This window comes from Callithrix jacchus, chromosome 8 (assembly GCF_049354715.1).
Source record: "Callithrix jacchus isolate 240 chromosome 8, calJac240_pri, whole genome shotgun sequence".
NCBI classification, from domain to species: Eukaryota; Metazoa; Chordata; class Mammalia; order Primates; family Cebidae; genus Callithrix; species Callithrix jacchus.
The window spans coordinates 84822210-84842706 of record NC_133509.1 but is presented as its reverse complement, the minus strand read 5'-3'; the positions used below and the strand labels follow the sequence as shown (position 1 = coordinate 84842706).

The window sequence follows — 20497 nt, the reverse complement described above, 5'->3', positions numbered from 1 at the left end:
CCCATTGGCCACCGCAGCCTCTCCACGTAGGACGAAGGCGCGCGCTTCATTGGACCTCGCATGAGGGGCGGGCCTACAGTGCGCAGGTTGCCGGCCGTGGAGGGTCAAGTGGTAGCTTCTGAGGGCTGAGGAAGGGCAGCAGGCGCAGGCGATGGTGCCAGCGCTGCGTTACTTGGTTGGTGCCCGCGGACGGGCCCGTGGGGGTTTATTCGGGGGCTTCCCCGGGGCGTGCGGGCCGGCGTCGGGGAGGCCCCGACCGCTGTGTGGGGGTGGCCGTAGCGCCAGCACCAGGTGAGTGGCTGCTCGTCCTCCCCGCCGCCGGCGCTGCTGCCTCTCGCAGAGCCATCTCGTGCTGGAGTTGTGTCTCTGTTCCTACTTCCCTGTCCCGGGGTGAGGGCAGGTTGGGGTCCTGTGGAGCTCCAGCCTCGCATCCCAGGAACTACAAATCTGCGGGTTCATTCGTTCTATGTACGGGCGGGAGGAAAGGCGGTGTATGGAGTAGAGGTCAGGATTAGCTCTGGCTTTAAACCCGTCCACTTTCTGTTGAACTCTCGTCTAGTTACTTAACCTCCTTGAAGGCTCAGTTATGACTGGGACCTTAGTCTCTTCTGTAGGTGGTCGTTTGGAGGATAAAAAGGACCTAGTACACGTATAAGCAATCAAATATAGCTGGCGTCTTTGGGGTTGCTTGGAAGATCTGAATACAGTCTTAGTTCCTGACAGAGCCCGCTGAGTTGCCCCTGTCGGAAGCAGCCCGTAGGCTAATCAAAGCCCGCAGAATTCAATGCCCTGTGATGTATAGTTTGGAGGTCACATTCGAAACCACTTTCTCTGCCCTCTGTAGAAGAGGCAGTTTGTGTGAAGGATGTAAGGCTTGGAGAGGTTTTGGTTATTTTGAGGACTAGAAGGTGGGCCATAGGTGGTGACTGGAGCTTAGTGGAAGACAGATGGTGTGGAATGACACGGGAGAAGGGTTACATCACAGCAAGGTTTTTATTTTAACCACATGTTGAATTTTATTCTAAGAGCCACGGGAAGCTATTTAAAAGAATTTCAAGAAGAGGCTAGTGATTAAATGTTGATGTTCTGAAAGTTGATGCTGGCGCTGCGTGTTGATGGATGGAGGGAGTAGAATGGGATACCAAAGACAATTAGTGAACTGGTTGTTAAGGGCTGTAAAGTGATCTTTCAGATTTGAGGAGAGGGAGTGAGGGCGGCACATGTAGTTGGAAAAAGCACATTCACTATGATAATTTTATGTTTGAAAGTAAGAAAAGTTTATTGATGGATGTAATATAATCTGCGAAAACAATATGTTGGCTGGGAATCTGTACCAAGGTAATAATTCTAAGTGGAAGGTCTACCTCCCCACAAGCTTTTGTGTTACAATTATCAAAAGGCAGCAAGGGGCGGCTCATGCCTGTAATCCCAGCATTTTGGGAGGCCGAGGTGGGTGGATTACCTGAGATCAGGAGTTTGAGACCAGCCTGGCCAACATGGCGAAACCTCGTCTCTACTAAAAATACAAAAACTAGCCCGGCATGGTTGTGTGTGCCTATAATCTCAGCTACTGGGGAGGCTGAGGCAGGAGTATCACTTGAACCCTGGAGGAGGTGGTTGCAGTGAGCCAAGATCATGCTACTACATTCCAGCCTGGGCAACGAAGGGAGACTCTGTCTTTATTAAAAAAACAAACAAACAAAAAACCCAAAAGGCAGCAAGGATGAGAAACATTATTATGTAAGTTAAGACCACCCCTCTAAGTGAAGGTTTTGCTACCTTTTACAGAAAAGCGAGGCTTGAAGACAAAGCGTAACATCATAGTTGAACTTAAAAGAAAAAAAAAAAACAGTATCAAAGATACCTCTGTGTCGTATAAGTGCACTGCCATGATTGATATAGATATAAACTTGATAAGTTTAAAAAATTACAGTCGGTTCTCATTTCTGTGGGATCTGCATCTGCAGATTCAACCAACTATGGATCAAAAATATTTGCAAAAAAACGATAAAAAACACAAAATTTAAAATACAGTATAACAACTATTCACATAGCATTTACGTGGTACTATTTACTATAAATAATCCAGAGATGACTTAAAGTATATTGGATGATGTGTGTAGATTATATGCAAATCCTGTGCCATTTCATATAAAAGACTTGAATATATGGATTTTGGTATCCATGGGAGTCCTAAAACCAATCCCCTGTGGTTATTGAGGGATGACTGTATATAAAATATGATTAAGTCATACACATACAAATGTATTAAGTATTTGTAAATGTTTTGAACACCTACCTTAGTGGAAGATTATAAGATGTTTTGGAAAATAAAAATCCTATCTTAACAATGGTTATTCTTGTGGAATTTTTAAAAGCCAGGATATTTTGGAGTCCACAGAAGATCTATTTATTGTGAAAGTTGTGTAAAGGGTCAATGGCTGTAAATCAATATAAGTAACTATAGTGGAATGTGAATGCTTTACCTTTTATCTACTGAACTTATGTTTTCAAAAACCTATTTAAAGGCTTGGACTTCCAAATACACTCTAATCATATTAGTAATGTTTTAGTTGACTACTGTAAGCATTTGCCAATAACTAGTATTAATGTAGTGGACCCAGAATCCCATTTTACTTGTGCTGCTCTTTTTATACCCTCTCTTTTTAAATGTGTGCATTATTCATCATCCTTAACAACCATTTTATCTAGTCTAAAGCTGCTGCAGGAGAACCACCTGCTGTGTGTCACCTAGAGGTTCTCCCTGTTCAAGTTATGAGGATTATGCACTGACAGAGGGAACTTTATCCTCTATGACGCCCAAATTAATTTAAGATGCAGGATTTGATTTGTCAAGCTTATATATATTCCTAGTTGTCTAGGATCTGTTTCTGCTTCCAGATATAGCCATAGGTGTGGTAACATTTCTGATCAAATTATGTGCTTTGCTAAGGATTTTGAAATTGAAACTTAGATCACTTTTCAAAGAAAGGGCCTAATCTCTGAAATTTTCCTCTGTTTACTGTTCCTAAAAGATTCTTATTTGTTGACCATCAGATCAGTGTTAAAGGTAATCTTTAAGCTTCTAATTGCAAAGTTATATAAATTACACATGCTTGTTCTACATTTTGTAAATGGTTGTATACTCAGGGTTTGCCATGGCAAAGATTGTGTAGTTCCTAAGCCCATTTCTAGACCAATTATTGCCCCAAGGTTTATGTTCTCAGAGTTATTTCCTTCTCAAAGAAAAACATGTAAAAATTATTGCACACTAAAGTGTTAAAGCTTTAATGTGTTAACACATTGTCAAGAATACTACATTGGAATTTTACGAGGATAGGTAGTAGAAGCATAGTTATGCTTAACACAAGTATAGTCACGAGCTGCATAACATTTGGTCAACTGCAGACTGCATGTACAGTGATGGTCCCAAAAATTACCATATTTTTTTCTGTACCTTTTTTATATTTAGACATTTTTAGATGCACAGATACCATTGTGTTACAGTTGCCTGTAGTATTCAATATAGTAATCTGCTGTACAGGTTTGTAGTCTAGGAGCAATAGGCTTATACCATATAGCTTAGGTGTGCAGTAAGCTATGTCATCTAGGTTTGTTTAAGTGCATTTTATGATGTTTGCACAATGGAATCACCTAGCAGTGCATTTCTTAGAACCTATTCCTATGGTTAAGCAATGCGTGACTGCAATCACTTATGTAACTAGCCTGGCTGCCATGTTATGGAGATATAGAGCAGATTGGGCAACCAGTTATCTTGCCTACCAGTAAGCTGTAGCTGATTTTGCTACTGACCAGTGATGTGTATAACTAACTTTTAAGGTTTTTTGATGCATATAACTTTTTTGGTTTTTTTTGAGAAGGAATTTCGTTCTTGTTGCCCAGGCTGGAGTGCAATGGCGTGCTCTTGGCTCACTGCAACCTCCGCCTTTGGGGTTCAAGCAAGTCTCCTGCCTCAGCACCCTGAGTAGCTGGGACTACAGGCATGTGCCAACATGCCCAGCTAATTTTGTATTTGTAGAGACGGGATTTCTCCATGTTGGTCAGGCTGGTCTTGAACTCCAAACCTCAGGTGATCTGCCTGCTTCGGCCTCCCAAAGTGCTAGGATTACAGGCATGAGCCACCACACCCAGACTTTTTTATTTTTGAGACAGGATCTGGCTCTGTCTCCCAGGCTGGAGTGCAGTGGTATGACCTCGGCTCATTGCAACCTCCGTCTCCCAGGTTCAAGCGATTCTCCAGCCTCAGCCTCCTGAGTAATTGGGATTATACCTACCCACCACAACACCCAGCTAATTTTTGTACTTTATGTAGAGATGGGGTTTTACCATGTTGGCAAGGCTGGTCTTGAACTCCTAACCTCAAGTGATCCACCAGCCTTGGCTTCCAAAGTGCTGGGATTACAGGCATGAGCCCTAATGCCCAGACTTGATTCATATAACTTTTAAGGTTTTTTTTTTTTCTTTATACATGTGAAACCAAATAGCACAGGGCCAATACATTTTAATGATTATAAATTAATAATTGTCCATTGATGATGAAAATTATGCATTTGAAGTTTGATGAGGTCTACTGTAAACATGTATTACTTTAAAGATGACTTTCTCTTGAAGCTCATTTGATATAGTCATTGTTGGTGGCGGAATTGTGGGGCTTGCCTCTGCCAGAGCACTCATCCTGCGACATCCATCACTTTCTATTGGTGTTCTGGAAAAGGAGAAAGATTTAGGTATGTATATAATCAGTGTTGTTCTTTGGGCTTACTTGGGCATCTGCTCATTTTGTCTGTTCTGAATCTTTCATGTTGAATGTCAATGTTAGTATCTTAGTTTGTGTTCTGAAAGCAGAGCATGGGACAAGGACATGGCTATAGGTTATTTATTTGAGAAGTTAAAGCAGAATGTGGGACAAGGACATGGCTATAGGTTATTTATTTGAGAGGTTATCTGAGGAAACAGGAGTGAGGGGATGAGGAAAGTAAGACAGGGAAGGAGGAAAAGTTGTGAGAACACATCATTAAGATTGCTGCTGTGAGCTGGATTCCACTGGAACCCCTGAGGAGCAATATAATGTTTCCCAGGATTGTGCTCATTTATCCATCAGCTCCTGTCCCTGATGGTTGAGGATGGCCACTAGTGATGTTGAGCACCCTGTGCCCTTCTCTAAAAAAGTTACCAGAGGCCCTAAGGCAGAGTCCAAAGAGCCCTAATGGGCCCCTGAAGTGGTTTGCTGGTTATGAGAGGTGAGTTTGTGCACCAGAGTTGTAGTTGAAATCAGAGACGGGCTGGAGCGATGTGACCTGGATACCAAGGATGGCTGTTAGAAGAAGTTACCAGTGATCTCAACAAATTCAGGCAGAATTTTACCAATAACTTCAACTATAATAAGTTTGTTCTCTTCTAATGTTTTGTATGAATCATGTATGTACATACTCTTACCCTGTTTCTCTTGTTCTGTAGCTGTTCACCAGACTGGACATAACAGTGGTGTTATACATAGTGGAATTTATTATAAACCTGAATCTCTGAAAGCCAAATTATGTGTACAAGGTGCAGCCCTCCTCTATGAATACTGCCAGCAAAAGGGAATTTCCTACAAGCAATGTGGCAAGGTATGGCATTTTACTAGAGCCTTGACTAATTTCCAACTAGCATTTTCTTAGTGATGTTTAATATATTTTTTAAAAATCTGGTGTTTTGTTTCTTTGTATCTATGTAATTTTTGAAGTCTAGTATTGAGGAATAACTAAAAAAAGATGGTGCGACTTTATGTAATTTTCTAAATAAAAGTTTTATTGACATATAACATATGCACCATACAATTCACCCTTTTAAAGTACACAGATCAGTTTTTAGTGTATTCACAGAGCTAAGCAATCATTACCATTATCTAATTAATTTAGACTTTTTCATTACCCCAAAAAGAAACCCCATACCCATTAGCACTCACTCCCCATTTCCACCTCCCCTGATGCCCTAGCAACCACTAATATACTTTCTGTCTTTGTGGCTTTGCCTGTTCTACACTTTTCATATAAATAGATTCATATACTAACTATGTGGTCTTTTGTGATTGGCTTCTTTCACCTAGTGTGATATTATCAAAATTCATCCATGTTGTAGCATGAATCAGTACTTCATTCGTTTTATCGCTAAACAATATTCTGTTGTATGGATACATACCACATTTTGTTTATTTGTTCATCAGTTGTTAGATATATGGATTGTTTCCACCTTTTGGCTGTTATGAATAATTCTGCTATGAACATTCATGTACAAGTTTTTGTGTGAATATTTGTTTTCTCTTATATTGGGCATATACTTGGGAGTGGAATTGCTGGGTTGTCATGGTAACTCCATGTTTAACATTTTGAGGAACTGCCAAACTGTTTTCCAAAGCTCTGTACTATTTTACATTCTCACCAGTAATCAGGATTCCAATTTTTCCCTGTCCTTGACAACATATATTTTTACTGCATCTTTTTTATTGTAGCCATCCTGGTGGAAGTTTTAATTTGCAGTTCCCTAGTGATAATGATATTGAGTGTCTTTTATTTTTTCCTTTTTAGAAAATACTTCTATTTCCTAAATATTAGGCAGGTACTATGGCTCATGCCTTTAATCCCAGCACTTTGGAAGTCCAAGGCAAGAGGATCACTTGAGCCCAAGAGTTAGAGACCGGGTCAGGCAACATATTGAGACCCTATCTCTACAAAAAATTTTAAAAGTTAGCCGGGTGTGGTGGTGTACACCTACAGTCCTAGCTACTTGGGAGGCTGAAGTGGGAGGATTGCTTCAGCCTGGGAGGTCAAGGCTTCAATGATCCATGATCGTGCCACTGCATTCCAGTCTGAGTGACAGAGGGAGACCTGTCTCAAAAAAAATAGAATTAAAAATTAAAAAATTAAAATTATTATTTTTTAACCTTATTTCTTATTTAAGAGTTGAGACAGGATCTTGCTTTGTAGCCTAGGCTGGTCTCAAACTCCTGGCTTCAAGTAATCCTCCTGCCTTTGCCTCCTAAAGTGCTGGGATTACAGGTGTCAGTCACTGTGCCCAGCCTAAAATTATTTTTTAATTGACACAAATTGTATATATTTATCATGCACAGTATGTCGTTTTGAAGTATGTGTACATTGTGGGTTGGGCACAGTGGCTCACGCCTGCCTGTAATCCCAACACTTTGGGAGGCTGAGGTGGGCAAATCATTTGAGATCAAGCGTTTGAGACCAGCCTGGCCAACATGGTGAAACTCTGTCTCTACTAAAAATCTAAAAATTAGTTGGGTATGGTAGTACATGCCTGTAATGAGAATTGCTTGACCCTGGGAGGCAAAGGTTGCTGTGAGCTGAGACTGTACCACTGAAGTCCAGCCTGGGTGACAGAGTGAGACTCTTGTCTCAAGAAGTATGTGTACACTGTGGAATGGCTAAATCAAGCTAACACATGTATTACCTTTCATACATTTTTTTTTATGATGCAGACTCTTAACTCTCTGAGCAGTCTTCAAGAATATAATACGTTATTAACTATTGTCAACATTTTGTGTAATAAATATCCTGAACTTATTCCTCTTACTTAACTGAAATTTTGTGTCCTTTAACAAATATCTTTCCACACCACCCCCACCTCCCTGCTGCCCCCAGCCCCTGGCAACCACCATTCTTCGCTCTACCTCTTTTGAGTTCAACTTTTTGAGATTCTACATATAAATGAGGTCATGCAGTATTTATCTTTCTGTGCTTGATTTCACCTAAAATAATGTTCTTCAGGTTCATCTCTGTTGTCATTTGTGGCTGGATCATTTATGACAACAGAGATGAACCTGGAGGATGTTTCTCCTTATCGTAAAGATTTCCTCCTTTTTTAAAGGCTGAGTGGTATTCTGTGGTGTATATATACCCATTTTCTTTTTCCGTTCATCCATCAATGGACACTTAGGTTGATTCCATATCTTGGCTCTTGTGATTAATGCCTCAATAAACATAGGAATTCACATATATTTTTGACATACTGATTTTATTTTCTTTGGCTATATACCCACCAGTGGGGTTGCTGGATCAGTGTTGAGCATCTTTTTATATGCTTGTTGGCCATTCATGTAGCTGCTTTGGATAAATGTCTATTGAAATCTTTACCCATTTAAAAATTGGGTTATTTGTCTTATTATTGAGTTGTACATCTTCTTTACATATTCTTGATACAGCATATCAGCTATATGATCTGGAATGTTTCTTTTTTTTTTTTTGAGACGGAGTTTCGTTCTTGTTACCCAGGCTGGAGTGCAATTGTGTGATCTCGGCTCACCACAACCTCCGCCTCCTGGGTTCAAGCAATTCTTCTGCCTCAGCCTCCCGAGTAGCTGGGACTACAGGCGCGCGCCACCATGCCCAGCTAATTTTTGTATTTTTAGTAGAGATGGGGTTTCACCCTGTTGACCAGGATGGTCTTGATCTCTTGACCTCGTGATCCACCCGCCTTGGCCTCCCAAAGTGCTGGGATTATAGGCCTGAGCCACTGCGCCCAGCCCGATCTGAATATTTCATACTATTCCACAGGCTTTCTTTTTTACTTTCTTAATGGTGTCCTTTGAAGCATTTAAGTTTCAAATTTTGATGAAGTCCAATTTATCTTTTTTTCTTTTGTTTGTGCTTTTAATCTAAGAAACATTGCCTAACACTACATTATAAGGATTTTCTCCTATGTTTTCTTTTAAGAGTTTTGTAGCCTAAGCTTCTGCATTTAGATCTATGATCACCTTTTTGTTGTTTTGTTTTGAGTTAGGATCTCACTCTGTTAGCCAGGCTGGAGTACAGTGGTGCAATCTCAGCCCACTGCAGCCTCCTTCTCCTCCTCCTCCCAGGCTCAAGTGATCCTCCCACCTCAGCCTCCTGAGTAGCTGGGAGCTCAGGCATGCACCCCATGCCTGGCTAATTTTTTGTAGAAATAGGGCTTCACCATGTTGCCCAGGCTGGTCTTGAACTCCTAAGTTCAAGGAGTCCACCCAAAGTGGTGGGATTACAGGCATATCTACTGCACATGGCCTATAATTACTTTTGAAATAATTTTGATATATGGTATAAGGAAGGGGTCCAACTTCGTTGTTTTTTTTTTTTTCTGAGATGGAGTCTCGCTCTGTCACCGAGGGTGGAGTTCAGTGGCACAATCTCTGCTCACTGCAACCTCTGTCTCCCAGGCTCAAGCAATTCTCCTGTCTCAGCCTCCCGAGTAGCTGGGATTACAGGTGTCCGCTACCACGCCTGGCTAATTTTTTGTATTTTTAGTAGAGACGGAGTTTCACCACGTTGGCCAGGCTGGTTTTGAATTCCCAACCTCAAATGCTCTGCTTGCCTTGGCCTCCCAAAGTGCTGGGATTATAGACATGAGCTACCACACCCAGCCTCAACTTCATTCTTCTGCATGAGGATATCTGGTTGTCTTAGCATCATTTGTTGAAAAGACTATTCGTTCTACATTAATTGTTTTGGCACCCTTCTAAGAGAATCTGTAAATGTTTATGGATTCTCAATTTTATTCCATCAATATATATGTCTGTATTTATGCCAATACAGAAAATGTTAGTCTTCCAACTTTGTTCTTTTTCAAGATTGTTTTTGCTATTCTGGGACTTAAGCATTTCCAAATGAATTTTGGGTGCAGTTCATTAATTTATTCTAAAAGGAAGCTGTGATTTTGATAAGGATTGTGCTGAATCTGTAGATCAATTTGGGGAATATTGCTATCATAACAATATTAAATCTTGCAATCTATGAACACAAGATTTCTTTCCATTTATTTTGTTCTTCTTTCAACAGTGTTTTGTAGTTTTTAGTGTACAGATCTTATACTTCTTTTGTTAAATTATTCCCCAATAGTTAATGTTTTCTAATTTTTAATATTTGTGGGTACATAGTAGATGTATATATTTATGGGGTATGTGAGATATTTTAATACAGGCATACAATGCATAGTAATCATATCAGGGTAAATGGGGTATCCATCACCATTGAAGCATTTATCCTTTCTTTGTGTTATAAACAATCCAATTATACTCTTTTGGTTATTTTTAAATATATGATAAATTATTGTTGACTGTAGTCACCTTGTTGTGCTATCAAATACTAGATCCTGTTCATTCTATTTAATTATATTTTTGTATCCATTAACCATCCTTACTCCACACACCCCACTACCCTTCCCACTCTCTGGTAATTTTTATCCTACTGTCTATCTCCATGAGTTCATTTGTTTTAAGTTTTAGCTCCCACAAATAAGTGAGGACATACAGAGTTGTCTTTTGGTGCTTGGCTTATTTCATGTAACATAATGACCCCCAGTTCCATCCATGTTGCTGCAAATGGCAGGGTCTCTTTCTTTTTCATAGCTGGATAGTACCCATTGTATATATGTACCACAGATCCTTTATTTATTTGGCTGTTGTAGACACTTAGGTTGCTTCCCAATCTTGGCTATTGTAAGTACTGCTACAATAAACATGAGAGTGCAAATATCTCTTTGATACACAGATTTCATTTCTTTTGGGTATATACCTAGGATTGTGATTGCTGGATCATATCGTAGCTCTATTTTTAGTTTTTTGAGGAACCTCCAAACTGTTCTCCATAGTGGTTGTACTAGTTTATGTTCCCATCAGTGGTGGATGAGGGTTCCCTTTTCTCCACATCCTCACCAGCATTTGTTATTTCCTCGCTTTTAGATAAAAGCCATTTTTTCTGGGGTGAGATGATATCTCAGTGTAGTTTTGATTTGCATTTCTCCTATGATCAGTGATGTTGTTGAGCGCTTTTCATATACTTGTTTGACATTTGTATGTCTTCTTTTGAGAAATGTTTCTTCAGATCTTTTGCCTATTTTAAAATCAGATTATTAGGTTTTTTTCCTATAGAGTTGTTTGACCTACTTATATATTCTGGTTATTATCTCTTGTCAGATGGGTAGTTTGCAAGTATTTTCTCCCATTTTGTGGATTGTCTCTTCACTTTTGATTGTTTCCTTTACTGTACAGAAGCTTTTCAACTTGATGTGTCCCATTTGTCCTTTTCTGCTTTGGTTGCTTGTGCTTGTGGGATATTACTCAAGCAATCTGCCGGGCGTGGTGGCTCACACCTGTAATCCCAGCACTTTGGGAGGCCAAGATGGGCGGATCATGAGGTCAGGAGATCAAGACCATCCACAAGGTTAGGAAATAGAAAGACCAGTGAAACCCTGTCTCTACTAAAAATACAAAAAATTAGCTGGATGTGAGGGCACCAGCCTGTAGTCCCAGCTACTCGGGAGGCTGAGGCAGGAGAATCGTTTGAACCCGGAAGGTGGAGGTTGCAGTGAGTCGAGATTGCACCATTGTACTCCAGCCTGGGCAACAAGAGTGAAATTCCGTCTTAAAAAAAAAAGAAATCTTTGCCTAGTCTAATGTCCTATAGAGTTTCCCCAGTGTTTTCTTGTAGTAGTTTCATAGGTTGAGGTTTTAAATATGTCTTTAATCCATTTTGATGTGATTTTTGTATATGACGAGAGATAGGAGTCTAGTTTCATTCGTATGCATATGTATATCCAGTTTTCCTAGCATGATTTATTGATGAGTGTGTCCTTTTCCCAGTGTATGTTGTTGGCACCTTTGTCAAAAATGAGTTCACTGTAGGTGTGTGGGTTTGTTTCTGGATTCTCTATTCTGTTCTATTGTTCTACATGTCTTTTTAAGCCATGTTGTTTTGGTTACTTTACCATTGTAGTATATATAATTTGAAGTCAAATAATGCGATTCTTCTTCCAGTTCTGTTCTTTCTGCTCAAGATAGCTTTGGCTATTCTGGGTCTTTTGTAGTTCCACATAAATTTTAGGATTTTTGTTTTCTATTTCTGTGAAGAGTGTCATTAGTATTTTGATAGGGATTGCATTGAATTTGTAAACTGCTTTGGGTAGTATGAACATTTAAACAATATTAATTCTTACAATCAATGAACATGGAATATCTTTCCTTTTTTTGGAGTCCTCTTCAATTTCTTACATCAAATATTTTATACATTTTATTGTAGAGATCTTTCACGTCTCTGGTTTAGTTAATTCCTTGATACTTTATTTTATTTGTAGCTATTATAAATGGGATTACTTTTTTGATTGTTAGATTGTTTGCTTGTTGGCATATAGAAATGCTACTGATTGTTGGCTGGGTGTGGTGGCTCATACTTGTAACCCCAGCACTTTGGGAGCCTGAGGCTGGCAGATCACCTGAGGTCAGAAGCTTGAGACCAGCGTGGCCAACATGATGAAACCCCATCTCTATTAAAAATACAAAAATTAGCTGGACATGGTGGTGTACATCTGTAGTCCCATCTACTCAGGAGGCTGAGGCACGAGGATTGCTTGAACTGGGAAGTGGAGGTTTCAGTGAGCTGAGATCGTGTCACTGCACTCCAGCCTAGGTGACAGAGGGAGACTTCATCTCATTAAAAAAAAAAGAAAGAAAGAAAGAAATGCTTCTGTATCCTATTAAGCAACTTTAATGAATTTGTTTATTAGTTCTAATAGTTTTTTGTTGGAATCTTTAGGTTTTTCCAAATATAAGATCATATAATCAGCAAACAAGGATTATTTGACTTCTTTTTTTCCTGTTTGGAGGCCCTTTATTTCTTTCTCTCATCTGATTGCTCCAGCTAGGACTTCCGATACTATGTTGAATAACAGTGGTGAAAGTGAGCATCTTTGTCATGTTCCAGATCTTAGGGAAAACGGTTAAGTTTTCCCTCAGTCAGTATGATACTAGCTGTGGGTCTGTTGTATATGGCTTTTATTGTGCTGAGGTATGGAATGCAGTGGCGCAATCTCGGCTCTCTGTAGCCTTGACCTCCTGAGCGCAAGCGACCCTCCCATCTCGGCCCACTAGTAGCTGGGACTACAGGTGCACACTACCACACTCAACTAATTTTTTTGTATTTTTTTTCATAGAGACAGGGTTTTGCCATGTTTCCCAAGGCTGTTTTTGAACTCCTAAACTCAAGTGATCTGTCAGCCTCAGCCTCTCAAAGTGCTAGGATTACAGGCATGAGCCACTGTGTTTGGCCCTTATAATTTTTAAGAATAAAAGCTCATTGTCACCATTAAAGATTCTATGATGCCAAGCACAGTGGCTCATGCCTGTAATCATAGCACTTTGGGAGGCTGAGGTGGGCGGCTCACCTGAGGTCAGGAGTTCAAGACCAGCCTGGCCAAGATGGTGAAACCCCATCTCTACTAAAAATACAAAAATCAGCTGGATGTGATGGTGGGTGCCTGTAATCCCAGCTACTCGGGAGGCTGAGGCAGGAGAATCGCTTAAGTCTGGAAGGTGGAGGTTGCAGTGAGCCTAGATTGCACCATTGTGCTTCAGCTTGGGTGACTAGTAAAACACCGTCTCAAAAAAAAGATGCTATAAATAATTGTAGGGCTAGACTCAGTGGCTCATTCCTGTAATTTTAGCACTTTGGGAGGCCAAGATGGGCAGATTGCTTGAGCTCAGGAGGTTGAGACCAGTCTGGGCAATGTGGTAAAATGCTGTCTCTACTAAAAGTATAAAAAATTAGCCAAGTGTGGTGGCACATCCCTGTAGTCCCAGCTTTTAGGAAGGCTGAGGTGGGAGAATCACCTGAGCTTGGAAAGTTGAGGCTGCAGGGAGTCATGAATGGGCCACTACACTACAGCCTAGGTGATGGGAGTGACACTGTGTCTCAAATAAATAAATAAATGAATAAATAGAAATTTAAACAATAGAAACAAATTTTTTAAAGAGACAGAGTCTTGCTCTGTTGCCCAGGCTGGAGTGCAGTGGCACAATCACAGCTCACTGCAGCCTCAAACTTCGGGGCTTAAGTGGTCTTCCTGCCTCAGCCTTTGAAGTAGCTTGGATTGTAAACATGAGCCCCTGTGTATGGCCACATTTTAAAAAATAATTTAGTAAAATGGGCCTGATGGAATCTTAGGTGAAAAGGGCAAGATATAAAAGTCTAGTTACAGTTTTTATCATTGTAATTGTTTTAAGAGTTCTTTGTATATTCTAAATACTAGATCTTTGTCAACTATATGTTTTGCAAATATTTTTTCCATTGTGTGGGTTGTCTTTTCACCTGCTTGATAGAGTCCTTTGATTCCACTTCTGTTTTTAAGGTTAATTATTTATTGATTTAAATAGCCTTTGCACCTTGATTAAAAGTGTCACCTCATGAAATTCTTTAGACTTTTGTATGAAATAATGACTTGTGAATTCCAATGTACCTTTAAATATGCACCTGTGTTTTACTTTGCTCTTTTCCTTAAGTAAGGAAGAAAGTATACGTCAGTTATTTTTCCCAGAAATAAATAAAAAAGAAATAAGTTGACAAATTTGCTGTTTTCCCCCTGCTACAGAATACATTAGTAAATATAATGTATTCCAAAAATAAAAGGGATTGTTTTGTCAATTATATTCAATTACACTGAATACCAATTGTCTTCATGATGTGCTGATATTTTACATTTTCCTGAAGAAATAAAAAGGCCATTCTGTTTTGGGAAAAAAAATAAAGCCTAAGCAACTTATCCTTCTCTCCCCTTTGGGATTGAGAATGCGGTAGTGGTAAGAGTTACTTATGGCTAAGACATAAATGGAGACTATGATAACAGAAGTGGAAATTGAGCCTACATTTCATTTTTAGGGAAAATTTGTTTTAATGCCATGTTCTTAAGACAACTTTTCTTGGTGGAAGAAGAAAATAGTCATGAAGAAAGTAAGAATTAGACATCTTAAGAAAAAATCATTTTAAAAAATAACCTTGGCCAGGAACAGTGGCTCACGCCTGTAATCCCAGTACTTTGGGAGGTGGAGGTGGGCAGAACACCTGAGGTCAGGAGTTTGAGACCAGCCTGACCAACAAGGAGAAACCCCATCTCTGCTAAAAATACAAAATTAGCCAGGCATGGTGGCATATGCCTGTATCCCAGCTACTCAGGAGGCTGAGGCAGGAGAATTGCTTGAACTTGGGAGGTGGAGGTTGTGGTGAGCTGAGATCGCACCATTGCACTCCAGCCTTGGCAACAAGAGTGAAACTCTGTCTCAAAAAAAATAAAATTAAATTAAAAATTTAAAAAATAGCCTTGTTTGGGTCATACAGTAGTTGATGATTTTTCATTGACTTTATCTTTCATCACTGATGATACATTCACCTCTATCCATGCTCCTTACCTTTTTTTTTTTTTTGCAGCTTATAGTAGCTGTTGAACAAGAAGAAATTCCCAGACTTAAGGCTCTATATGAGAGAGGCCTGCAGAATGGTGTCCAGGGCCTGAGGCTGATCCAGCAGGAGGATATAAGAAAGAAGGAGCCATATTGTAGGGTAAGTGATTAACCAGCTTCACCATATGTTCAAAGGGATGTTTTCATTTAGGACTTAGTCCTGTGATATGGAGGCTGAGGGGTGAGTTTATAGGAGGCAGGAATAATATAAAATCAGATAGATCATCCTGTCACAGACGTAGTGAAGTGATAGACAAAAGAGGGCATTGCCACAAAGTCTGGATACCTGATTTCTTTCTCTGTGAGAAAATACCAGGTCTGACCAACATGAACAAAGATAGGAGGCCTGAGACTATATGGCATGTTTGGAAAACACGGAGCAGTGAGGTGTGGTTGGGAGCATTGGGTGGTAGATGAGGAAAGATAAGGGATGAGACTGGAAAGGCAGGGTTAGGCCCACATAAAGGGCTTGGCATTCAGCCTTACCCTGCCTATAGTAAAAATCAGACACTATAGCTGCCTCCTGGTTAAGATGGATAAGACTGGCATGAGTTTGAAGAGTAGCTTGTAGAGTATCTTCCTTAAAACTTGCCATAGGGAAAAAAACAGATCTGTATTCATGAAAGAGACATGAATAGTAATATAATAGTTATAATGCATGTTAACTTTCACTGATAGCCTTTCAGAGACTATTAGTCCAACTTCCCAGTTCCACTGACTGTTCCAATGAATGGCTAATTTTCTCCTGTGGGTAGAAATTTAACTGTTCCAATAGCTGGACTCCAGAATCTTGTCTCTGAGAATGTGACCTTGAACTCACTATCAGGCAATGCTTTTTAACTTGGTTTAGAGAAGCATTATGGGAAATAGGCTGAAAAATATGTAGACTATTAAACTATTTATTTGTTCATGTACATCTCTTAGATGGCACGCCTACACTACAGTGTTTTGCTTTCCCCATTCTACTCCTTGACCCCAATTACTGTCTTTGAATTGTGCTTTGGTTTTATGGCATCAGCCTATGGAGAAGGTCATTGTATCAATTACTGTGGCCTCTATTATAAGGATGTGGTTGAAGACGTATGTTATTCTACTGTGTTAAATGACATCTTGCTCTGAGAACCTGCAGGAGAAATTTCTCTCAGATCTTAGTTCTGAGAATAATTTTATTCTTCCTAACCAGAGTTGGTTTGTTTTTATCTTATGGACACTGAGTAATTTAACTGATTGCATTGCCCTGTTTACCTTGACTGCAGGGATGCTCAGAGACACATTTGTGCTGTACTCCTGCCAGATATCTGGCGCCGTAAGCATAAATTTTTATTTTTGTATACTAACTTTTCTCTTCAGTTTGTCTTATCTTTCCACCCTCCTTTTCTGTGTAGCCTAGTTTTTTGGAATTATAATGTACAATGGAAATCATAAATGGATAGCTTAGTGAATGTTCACCAAGTGTGATCAGCACCCAGGACAACAAACAAATGTTATCAACCTCCCAGTTATCCCCTCATGTTCTTCCACTAGGACATTGCTCTTAAGGGTAACCACTGTCCTGACTTCTTACATCATAGGTGATTAAATTTTAAGTAAGTAGAATGATATGATATGTATTCTTTTGTGTCTGAGCTTTTTTTTTTTTTTTTTTTTGAGACAGGGTTTTGCTCTGTAGCCCAGACTTGAATGCAGTGGCACAGCATTATCATAGCTCACTATAACTTTGAACTTCTGAGCTCAAGTAATCCTCCCACTTCAGTCTCCCGAGTAACTGGGACAGTAGGACTGTACTACCACACCCAGCTAATTGTTTTTATTTATTTATTTATTTTTTTGTAGAGACAAGGTCTCACTCTGGTACCCAAGCTGGTCTTAAATTCCTGGGCTCAAGTGATCCACCCATCTTGGCCTCCCAAAGTGCTAGGATTACAGTTGTCAGACACCATGCCCAGCTGTGTCTGGGTTTCTTAAGTTTAGTATTGTTTATGAAATTCATCCATATTGTTACAAATATTTGTAGTTTGTTGCTGCTGTATAATACGTCATTCATATGTATGTATATAGAACAATTCATTGTACTGTTGATGGGCATTTGGATAGTTTCTAATTTGGGATTCTTCCAGATAATGCTGCTATGAAAATTCTAGTACATAGGTTTTGGTGAGCACACATACATATACATTTTTATTGGATGTATACCTATGAAGGAACTTGCTAATTTGCAGTTTATGGATATGTTTAGCTTTGGCAGGTATTGCCAAAGAGTTTTCCAAAGTGTTTGTCCCCATTTATAATCTCATTAGCAGCATATGAGAGTTCCAGTGCTCTATATCCTCAATTAACACTTAGTATTGCTTATTGTTTTTATTTTAGCCATTCTAGTGGGTATGTTGTAGTATTATATTATGATTTTAATTTATATTTCCTCATGGACTCATATATTTATGCACCTTTGTAAGTATTTATTGACCATTTGGATATTTTATTTTGTGAAGTATCTGTTTGAGTTCTTTTCCCCCCTTTGTATTGGGTTGCCTGTCTTTCTTATAATTATTAATTCTTATTCAATTTTAGGACATATGTAGTGTGGATATGAGTCTTTCGTTGGAGATCTATACATATACACACACACACACACACACACACGTATATAGACACACAAAAAAACTATCACAGATACCTTCCACCACTCTGTAGCATGTCATTTTACTTTTTTTTTTTTGAGATATAGGGTCTCACTCTGTCACCCATGCTGGAGTGCAGTGGTATGATCACAGCTCACTGCAATCTTGAACTCCTGAGCTCAAGCGATCTTCCTGCTTCACCCTCCTGAGTAGTTAGGACTACAGGTGTGTGCCACAACACCCAACTAATTTTGTATTTTTATATTTTTGCAGAGATGGGGTCTTGCTATGTTACCTAGGCTGATCTCAAGCTCTACGGCTCAAATGATCCTCCTGCCTTGACCTCTTGAAGTACTGGGATTGCAGCATTTCACTTTTTAAATATTGTCTTTAGATTAACAGAAATTCCTAATCTTAATGTTACCAATTTATGCATGTTTGTCTTTTATGCTTAGTGTTTCTTTGTGCTCTAGTTAAATTTTCTGGATGCATTCAAAAATTTGGTAAGAAAAATAAAATAGAAAAAAAAAGAAATCTACACCTAGCCCAAGGTCTGAAAGATATTCTATGTGTTTTTCTAAACGTTTTACCACTTTACCTTTCGTATTTAGATCTGCAGTCCATTTGGAATTAATTTTTGTATATGGTATAAGTTAGGGGCCAAGGTAAATTTTTTTCCCCATATGGATATTCAGTTGAGACAGCATCATTTATCAAAAGAATCATTATTTCCACACTGTGCTGCAGTATTGCCTTTATGATATCAGATATATGGTGGGTATATGCCTGGACTCCATTCTGTTCCATTGCCTCTTCTGTGCTACTACCATAATGTTTAATTATAGTAGCCTTGTAGCCTTTTTTTTTTTTTTGCAATGGGGACTTACTCTGTCACCCAGGCTGGAGTGTGGTGATATTATCACAGCTCACCATGGCCAGCTAATTTTTAAATGTTTTGCAAAGACAGATTCTCCCCATATTGCTTAGGCTGGTCTTGAACTCCTGGGCTCAGGTGATCTTCCTGCCATGACCTCTGAAAGTGCTAGGAGTAGAAGCATGAGCCACTGCACTCAGCCTATAGTAGCTTTTTAATAGGTCTAGGTATCTGGTAGAGTAAGGCCTTGAGTTTTTTTCTTCAACATTGTCTTGGCAGTCCTTGGAGCTTTACATTTCTACGTAAATTTTAGAGTCAATTTGCCAAACTCTACAAGATAATCTGTTATGATTTTGATTGCGATTGCACTCAATATGTATATCTATGTGGAGACAATTTACATCTTTGTAGTATGGAGTCTTCTGGTCCTTGAACATCATACGTCCCTCCATTTGTCTGGATCTGCTTTAATTTATTATATAATATATTATTATTTTCAGAATAGAATTCTTGCATGGCATGTGTCTCTTACATTTATAGCTACAATTTGTATTTGGTGTTTTCTGATACTCTCATGAATAGTATTGTTATTTAAAGTTCATTTTTTGTTTGTTGCAGGTATGTGGAAATACAATTGATTTCTGACCTTGTATCCAATTTTCTAGTTAAATTCACCTATTGGTTTTAATTATTTGTCTACAAGTTCTTTGGATTTTTATACCCAGACATTTTATCTGCAAATAATAATTATTTTATTTCTTCCGTTCTGATTCATATACTTGGCTGGCCCAATGTTTAATGCTAGTTTATATGTGTTTTTCATTTATTTTTACAAGCTGCTTCATCCTTTCAGCTTTTCCTTTATCTCTGGTTGTAAAGTTAAAGTTGGGTCAAAATATGCAAGATTTTCTTAATTCATGTAAAGCTCCTAAGAAGCTGATAGTAACTAGGAGTCTAAACAGTGTTGAATGAGTTCTTTCTGCCAAGAAGGTTATAGCATCTTCATCTCCAGCAAGCCACCTATTCCTTTTCTGGTACCCAGTCAGGATAATAAAAAATCAAAGTATTTTGCTTGTGGGATACACTAGGTCTTATTACTTCCCTTTTCTCCCCTCAGATATTTCTTATCTGTCTGAGACAGTAAATTATTGACTGATTTGTTTTTAAGTAGAAAGAATATTTTCATTGACCATCTTATTTTGGCCACCTGCTTATTTCACACTGTGGGCAAATTCTAAATGGTTAGAGTTGGCAAATTCTGTCCTGTAGGCCAAATTCATCCTGCCACCTGTTTTTGTATGACCTGAAAGCTAATGTTTTTTACATTTTAAGTGTGTTTAAAAAAATTAAAAGAAGAACATTATTTTGTGATGAATTAAAATTTTATGAAATTCAGCAGGGCATGGTGGTGTATGCCTGTAATCCCAGCCACTCGGGAGGCTAAGACAGGAGAATTGCTTGAACCTGGGAGGTGGAGGTTGCAGTGAGCAGAGACTGGGCAACTGCACTCAAGCCTGGGTGACAGAGCAAGACTCTGTCTCAAAAAAAAAAAATTATATGAAATTCACATTTCAGTGTCCATAAAGTTTTATTGAAATGCAACTTTACATATTCATTTATGTATTGTCTGTAGCTGCTTATGTGTCAAACAACCTTGTTGAATAGTTGTAACAGAGATCATAAACCTAGTCAGAAATATTTACTATCTGTCCCTTATAAAAAAAA

The 20497-nt window shown here is 39.0% G+C and overlaps 1 protein-coding gene across 3 annotated transcripts in view; it reads left to right on the top strand.

Moving 5' to 3' along the window:
• Positions 1 to 75: 75 nt before the first annotated feature.
• Positions 76 to 20497, top strand: part of L2HGDH (L-2-hydroxyglutarate dehydrogenase) — a 70156-nt gene continuing 49734 nt past the window's right edge. For all 3 annotated transcript variants that reach the window (XM_054239920.2, XM_002753880.6, XM_054239918.2), the window contains exons 1-4: positions 76 to 291; positions 4633 to 4748; positions 5479 to 5630; positions 15249 to 15380. In XM_054239920.2, the coding sequence (XP_054095895.1) occupies positions 152 to 291; positions 4633 to 4748; positions 5479 to 5630; positions 15249 to 15380 (540 nt within the window). In that variant the 5' untranslated portion in view covers positions 76 to 151. The remainder of the gene's footprint in view (positions 292 to 4632; positions 4749 to 5478; positions 5631 to 15248; positions 15381 to 20497) is intronic.